The sequence below is a fragment of the Sinocyclocheilus rhinocerous genome, unplaced genomic scaffold (assembly GCF_001515625.1).
Source record: "Sinocyclocheilus rhinocerous isolate Xijiao unplaced genomic scaffold, SAMN03320098_v1.1 scaffold1763, whole genome shotgun sequence".
In the NCBI taxonomy this organism is placed as follows: domain Eukaryota; kingdom Metazoa; phylum Chordata; class Actinopteri; order Cypriniformes; family Cyprinidae; genus Sinocyclocheilus; species Sinocyclocheilus rhinocerous.
In genome coordinates, this window is record NW_015640500.1 from 449,972 (window position 1) to 458,649 (window position 8,678).

The following is an 8,678-nucleotide window of genomic DNA, read 5'->3' on the forward strand; positions in this document are numbered from 1 at the left end:
CTGCTTTGTTTACAGCGGTAACCAAGGAAATGCTGTATCTGCTGTTCCATAAGCGCTACCTGCTGTCAGAGAGTGAATCTGTGTCTCATTCAGAGCTTCTGCTGCCTTTGTTTCATGCAGATGTTTTATGTAGTATAGTTTCACAAAACTAAAGTCAGAGGATTATGTTTTTGTTTTAAAATTTCAAATTATACAATCTAATTTAGATTTTTAAAAACTGCTCATGCTGCATGTATTCAGCATCTTTGTTTGGATTGTGATTCCAATGCAGTGGTTGCTTAGGTACTCCAATAAAATATCAGTCAAATTCCATTTAAAATGTTGTGTTTGTAGTGCAAAACTTTTTCAAAACTTTTTTTAAACTTCTGTTGTGCTTTAAAACATGCAATAACACACTGACATAATAAGCAATGTATGTAGGGCCCTATGATTTCTGCGATGCAGAAAACGTGGACAAAATACACTTAATGAAATTGCAATATGGACTAGTATTCTTGTTCTGTGTGTCTCTGTGTTTCTTCTGTGTGAATGAGTGGCGCAGTTTCATCTACTACAGATATTCAAGCACGCGTGACGCTCATGGTGTTTTCAGTCTTTGCCATCTCACTATATAAAAACATGAAAATATGAACTTCTCCACAACTGCTCTGAGAGTCAATTAACAAATATTTCAAGATTTTCATTTGATAAAAACTATTGTCAGATACTTAAACTCTTCACTACAACGGATAATAAATTTGTACTAAATCATAAATCCAGACAAATTAAAAGACAACAGAATTTCTGAAAAATAAAACATTTTATAAGACCCTATTATTGTAAAAATTATTAAATTATTAAAGTAGTTTTATTAATTCAATTAAAATTCTGTTTAATTATTAAAATTCAATTAAACCATTAAATCAGAATCCACATTTTTTTAAATGGTAAACAGAATTTTGTAAACATAAACCAGAATTTGGGAAAAAACTAAATGGATTTCATAGAGCCCTAGAAATGTTCTTTTTTTTTTTTTTTAAACATTTAATAAATTGTTGTTAAATTGTATAAGTTTCATTATTTTGAATTAATTAGACATGCTTTTTGATTACTAAAATTTAATTTAAGAATTAAAACAGAATTCAGAGAAATGAAAACAGAAAAAACTAAGTATATGAGAAAAATAATATATTAATAACTGTAAAATTACAATTCTAATATTTATGGCTGATTTCAATTATTTTCAAACGGTAAACCATCAAGCTTTTATTTTGGTGGAAAACTGTAGGGGCCCCTCTTTTGTTGACTTCAGTAAGTGTTCCTGTTTGGGAAGATGGTTAGCACATATTGCATTCCCAAATGGACGTTATAAGCGACCCAAACTAAGAGCAGATTCCGATGAATTCATGTGGAGCAAAAAAAAAAAAAAGATTTTGGGAAAAAATAAAAAGGATTTCTAAGAGCCCTATGTATGTAGTAGCAAAACAAGAGACCATCGCCTACACACTAGTGTAGACATTCCTTGTGTCACTGGAAACTTGTTGTGTCACAAGGCATAAGGGCTGCTCTCAGTCTCTAGGACAACAGCACAGGAGAGACAGACTGAATATAAATCAGTGCTCTTTACCTGTGCAGTGAGCAAATTCACCACACCTACTCTTGGTGTGCAGCCAGACAGGAAGTAGAGTGTACTTTCAATAGGTTTTCAGCTGCCAACTTCTGTTAACCGCTGCTGCCACGGAGACTGATCTTACAGACAACAGAGTACAAGCTGAACATTTACAGCAACCAAAGATCAACTGCTGCCTACCAGCTCCTGACCTCGGCTATAATAAGAGAAACACCAAAGCTTGTCCCAAAGATGTGCCTTATGATCCTTTATCAGTGGGCACAGGAACAGGGTCTCCAAGGGGTTTTATAACTTTGCTTGTGTCCTTTGGTCATTGACCTTAAATGCTGCTGAATGGACTAGCCAATGCATCAAGATCGATAAAACTAACACAGCAGTGACAAAAAGCCTCAAAGGAACGTTTAAGTGCACATAATGATTTTGAATTCAATTTGTGAATCAAGGGCATAAACAAAATAGTGCTAGTCACAAATATAGTGCATAATATTGTAATTTCATAATTCTCATCTTCATTCTCAGCTTTTTACAAAACATATCAGTGCATATTCTATTCTTTCTCTCTTGCACATAGTCACACAACAAACAAGAATTACTCAACCGACAGGAAGAACAGGATTTGGACCAGACCGTGTGTCTCTGTGTTTGTGAAGCGTGTATTACTCTGTTCTGACACACTGCTACACGCATACCAAAATACTGATGGGATGTACGTATGCATATGCTGGATTAATGCATGCAGGCATTCCTAACGAGAGAATGACCTTGCACATACTTAACATATAGGAACCTTCCTGCAGGTAACCAAACACAACAACAGCCACAGTTACACCACTGTTTATTGCTTGCATGATAGTCGACAAGTGCATTGAGTTAGATCTTGATTATCTAGATTTTTTCTCATATGGGTTTGATATTTTCTGTGGCAATGCTTTAGCCGTTCAGTTTGCACAGTAAAACCCTCTTGGAAAAGGGATTTTTGTAACGTTCGATATTTATCTAGTTATGGGTTAAGCCCTTCTACAGAGACTAGGGCTGTGCGATTTGGGGGAAAATATCAAATTGCGATTTTTTTTGACAGATATTGCGATTGCGATTTGATTTGCGATTTTAAATTTGCAAAGTCAAGCTTCAGCTCAATATTGCCAATAATGTGCAGCACAGTATGGGTATCATTACCCTGCTGAAAAAAACAATAGAAACCATCACAGAAATTCGTATAGTTTCCATTAAACCATTACAAAATTCCTTTTTGTTTTGGGCATTATTCCAATAGGAATTACTGTTGTTCTATTGGTTGCCATCTGCCAGATTACATCCCACCAATAGAATCCATCAAATAGACACCATTATAGTTTACATTAAAACCAAACAAATTCCCATTATAACCCTGAAATCCATAAAAAATTTTTATTGTGTTTTGGGAGGGGAAATCGCAACGTCTCAAATCGCGATTTCGATTCGATTTCTATTAATCGCACAGCCCTAACAGAGACCATTGTCACATGAAGCTGTGAATGTAAATACATCAAAAATCTACTTTAATGGGAGACATACAATTATATTATAATGGAGTTTTTGTGCATTATTTATTTACAGCATATTTTGTATTTGATCAGTATTTATAGGTATTATAGGTAACAGCCGTAATTGTTTGAAAATGAGAATTTATTTTGATGTATTGGGAAGTCTTAGTCTTTAACGGCAATAAATTACAAGCTTTTTTTTTTTGTTCATTTGTTCATTTGGTTATTGTGTGACACTGTTTGTGTCCCCTTAAAAGTACTAGGGATGGACATTTTTCAAAAATATTGTATTCGAATATTTGGGCTCATAAAAAAACGAATATTCGAATATTAGTTTATTTAAATGGCGTTTAACGAGAAAGACGTGAAATTTGTCACCATTTTTGAACAAGCTTATGATTAGGCATCATACACAACAATGTTCTACAACAACGTTACATTATATCTCAAGGTTTTCATTTAGCTGAAAATGTGTGTAAACAATATACAATGTATATATGCCGATATTGAGAAATCAATCTGGCCGATTGGCCGATATGAGACCGATATAATACATGCAATTACAGCAAATGAGAGACATGCAGAAAATTGGTGAAACTAAATGAACATTTATTATGCATAAACATTTTTTAAAACCTAAATTAAAAAATGTAAACAACTGAGGTAACAATTAGTGCAGCCTTTCCTTTTCTTTTGCTGAAACATCTACAAAAAAATTTTTATAAAACCTAAACAATTAAAATGTAAACAACAGAGGTAACACTTAAACGAACAAGGTTTAGTGCAGCCTTTCTAACATTCATAATTAATGAACAAATTAATATTCCTAAATTAATATCAAAAATAGTATGTGTAATTCCATGTATTTTATGTACAATTCATATATAGTTTACCGAACAACAGTTAGTTTTAATTATAGTATGGGATAGTTGGTTAATAATAAAGATATAGGCTATGCATCTGATCCGTTTCGTTTTGCTTGTCTGTTTCATTGTAAAAATAATACAAGCCTGAAGCAGTATGATTACATGCTTGGTTATCAGCATATAGCAGCATTAAATAAGACCGGAACATACGAAAAGGTATACTACACGCGATATTACGCCAATCATGGGCAATCAAATACAGCAGATATTCCTGAATGAACATATAAAGGAATTCATACGTATTATTATTACTTAACATAGAGTTTGTGTTTTTTTTTTAGCTATAATCCTGCTATAATGATTGTATCTCCAGATTTGGAATGTCAGACACAAATCAAATGAACTAATTATAGGACACTTTAACAGCCTGTATTCACCGTTCACTTTCATTGTATTAAAAAGAGCAGTGTGAACATTCTTCTAAACATCTTTCTGCTCTACTGAAGACAAAATGTCAAATGGGTTCAGAGTAAATTATTTTCTGGATGAATTAACCCTTTAATATGCTTCTCAAAAATGTTACTGTAACAACATAATGACTTAAGGTGATAATACACGGGGCAACTTTTTGAGCAATGTTGCTGGGCAATGTTGCTGTCAACGGGCAACTAGGTGAGACATAGGGCCCATGACCGATCTAAAGTATCCAGATAGAATTTTGTTGCCCATTCTCAATAGGAAAGTGCCCAAGCAACATCGCTCGGCATCACTGCCCAGCAACACTGCTCAAAAACTTGCCCCGTGTATCATCACCTTTAAAGTGGGAGCAACATAGAACCTAAGACAAAAGTTTCTGCATGAAAAACACTTTTCTGTAAGTTTATGAACTGTGTTGCCTCTGTAAAAATCACAAGACAAACTACTGAAGAAAATTAATAACATTCAAAAATTTTCCATCTTTGCCTAGTCAGTGAACCACCACATGCTGGCTATACCAGTGATTCTCAACCTTTTTGACTCCAAGGCCCATTGTTCACATTAATATATGAAGGCCCCATGACTTTTCCAATCATTCATGATTTAGCCTATATTTTACTCTCAATTTCTACCTGACAAAATATTTTGTTGCTTGGCATAACTAGAAAAATGGATAATCAAAAAAATTGCCATGGAGTTATGCTATTTCATTAATTTACATTACTTTTCCTGGAATAGAAATCACACTTTTTAAATGAGGCTTCCTCATATATTCTAGTTTTCTCAGAACATTTTATTAATTTAATTTATATATTTTTTTAAAGAAAAAATAGGCCTACTTGTTGAGGGAGTAAATTAAAATAAGAAATATCTTGATTTATGGTTGTTTTATCTTATTTTAATTCTTCTGTTGTCTTATTTTAAATAATTTCAAGTCATCTTAAGGCCCCCTTGAAAGTTTGCTGAGGCCCCCTATAGTGGGCCCCGGCCCCTTGGTTGAGAACCACTGGGCTATACTCTTAGAGCCAATAGTCTTAAAGTTATTGCAACCCTTAACAAAACTCAACAGGAACGTTTGACATTGCACACTTGTGTTTCATCAAAACATAGGCAATGAAATTTCCTCCTAGTTCTGATGAGTTACAAATCTGACTGTTAAGGTCTGTTTACACCAAGAATGTTATACTGATATCATTATAGTTGTGGTGTGGACATCTCTATTCTCATAGAATTAAAATGATTATTAAAACTGGTTATTATTTGTATCATTATAATTTTGGTTTGGGCGTTTCTATTCTCAAAGTATTAGAATGATTATTAAAACTTTATGGTTATAGTTATTGTCCTTGGTGTGAATGCGCCTCTACTCTGATTTTAAATGTCCATACATCATGTGAGACTGAAGACCAGCAAATGTGTGGTGACGCTTTCAGCTAACGGCATTGCTAAAAGCCACCATTACCGGCTCTGAAACACTCACAATGAAAAATGTAAAGCATATCTAAGACAGCTTTGCACACCCGCACCAACTGATAACAAGGATAAGCCCACCGAGCACAGCAATGAAATGACGGTTAGTTTACTAACTGGACGCATAACATGTTTATGTCGTATGCATATGCAGAATCAGATGGCAAAACTTTGACAGGGACTGATCTTGCTTAGTTTTGAGAATGGGAGATGCAGTCACATTAATGGTCCTTGCCAACAACGTCCCATGCAAATGTCCCAATTGCATTGTTTATGGATTCTGCTTGTCAACAAGACCGAATGCTTCTCCAGGCTGTTGACAATCTGAGCGCTTTAAGAATGCCTAAGACAACAGACCGTTTGCTGAAAATATTTACGGAACATGAAAACATCAAACACTCATGCAGACACACATTTGTCTTGTTCCGTGTGTAATCAGAAGCTGACACAGTTACGCAGAACTTTAAAACAAACGACCTTTGGAATAACTCATTCAGTGAGCAGGAAGGACGGAGTGTATGATTCTCTAAGAACATGAATTCTTCCTCCAACTAAGTGCACGTACTGTACACACAGAAGAATGAAAAAAAAAATCAGTTTAAATCTGAACCATAAAACAAATAATAGATTACGACATAGTGATATTTTTGTGTTGCAGTGAATGAGAACTTCAAAGCTTAACCCGGCATATAACAGCAATTCTATTTTGTACAGTTTTTGTAAATCTCTGCGAGATTGCAGTCTTCTCTCAGCTGAGAACTTCTATTATGAGAACTTCTGATTTATATCAATGGCAATACCATGTTTTTGAGCATGTACCATGGTAGCACCATGTAATTCTTTCACTTATAGTCCCATGTGAATGGTTATTACTCAGTATATAACTGAAACTGCCTTATCCATCATCATCATCACTATCATTATGTTGTTGTTGTCCTGTGTTCATGACCCAATTAATTGCTATTGTATTATTAACTATTTTTTAAATAATAACATGTGCATCAGTTATTATCATTTTGTTGTTGTTGTTCTGTGATCATGATCCAGTTAATTGTTATTGTATGATTACATATTATTACAATTGTGTTTGCAGTATTATTACATTTTGTTGTCATTAATATTACAATGAAAAACTCTGCCGCTGTGTGCGTGTATTGGTTTGATACTAAGATATCGGGAGTTGTGCCCATTAAACTCCTGAACTCTGGCTGTCAGGTTTCAGTGCTATTGTCAAGCAGAAGTTGCAAATCAAGTTTGTGTGACATACCTCACCTACGACTAATGCGCCAACAGTGTGAGAAAGAAAAAAAACACCCCGACGGGATTTTCTGAACTTATCCACTTTATATCGTAGTCTTATTTAGGTACATTAATACAGGCTTAAATGCTCAAATTGTTTACTCCACTAAAAGAACTTCTTACGAAATCTCGAATTCCACACTCCGTGTACATTTCAAGACAGCGACGCGGCAAAACTAATCGCTCCAAACCTTTGGCTCGAACAGCCGCGTAAAAATGCAGTGGGCCCCGTGCGCCGGTCGCGTCGCGACTTTAGCAGTGTAAATGGGGTGTCAACCGCTTGAGTAGCAGTTTCTCCAAAAGAATGTGTCCCGCCGCTGTTTGTTCGTGTTAAACATTTTATCTGCTCCGTAACTTTACATTAACGTAGTATGTAATAGTATAAAATGGGAATTTTGGGATAGTTTGGGAATGTGTGGAGATGACCCACCTTCTCTCCCTGAAGCGGCTGTAATACCCAACAGCAGCAGCAGGACCCAGACGAGCCCAAAACTTCTGTCTGCCTCCATCGATTAGTCCTCCATTAGTTAATAGTCCTCCAGCTCATACCCGGATCCCGTACACGTTACACAGATCCCCCTCGTGTAGTTTCGTTGCGTTAAATATACCTTTTTTCGTGTCTTTGTTATTTCCCGAATACCAACAACTTCCTGGCAGGAGCGAGCGCGCCTGACTCTCCAGTCAGAGTGTTTGTGTGCGCGCGCGCCAATAATACGCGCGCTCCCGCGGAGGAGTGGCAGTACAGATTGACTCCAGTATTACAGCAACATTCACGCAGGCCAATTATGGAGTCGGGAGCAGTCATATTTTTGACTTCTCCTATTTAATATTCAAATATATCGTCTTGAAAACCAAAAAACGCTACTGAACATTTCCAACGTAGTGCCCAGCAGTGTTGGGGAAAGTTACTTTTAAAAGTAATGCATTACAATATTGCGTTACTCCCTAAAAAAGTAACTAATTGAGGGAAAAGTTGCTAGTAATAACTGGAATAATTTTATTTCATATAGAAAACAACATGTCTTTATGGAAGCCCGTTTCCGCCACTGAATAAAATTTTTAAAAAAAGGCAATTGCGAGTTTATATCTCACAATTCTGTGAAATTGTGAGATATAAACTCGCAATTCCGAGTTAAAAAGTCATAATTGAGAGAGATAAACTCGCAATTCAGAGTTAAAAAGTCAGAATTGCGTGATATAAACTCGCAATTGCGAGACATAGTCGCAATTCTGAGAAATAAAGTAAGAACTGCGAGATATAAACTCTTATATAGATATAAAGATATAAATACTTTTTTTCTCGCAATTGCGAGTTTATATCACGCAACTCTGACTTTTTTTCTCAGAATTGCGTGATATAAATTCGCAATTGTGAGTTATAAAGTCATAATTGAGAGATATAAACTCGCAATTCTGAGAACATATCAGTCCCCC

The 8,678-nt window shown here is 35.4% G+C and overlaps 1 protein-coding gene across 1 annotated transcript in view; it reads right to left on the reverse strand.

Annotated features, from left to right (window-relative positions):
• The window catches only part of LOC107753308 (receptor tyrosine-protein kinase erbB-2-like), a 50,084-nt gene extending 42,143 nt beyond the window's left edge, over positions 1 to 7,941 (reverse strand). The window contains exon 1 of the mRNA XM_016569441.1: positions 7,675 to 7,941. Coding sequence (XP_016424927.1) covers positions 7,675 to 7,753 — 79 coding nt within the window. The 5' untranslated portion in view covers positions 7,754 to 7,941. The remainder of the gene's footprint in view (positions 1 to 7,674) is intronic.
• Positions 7,942 to 8,678: the final 737 nt, after the last annotated feature.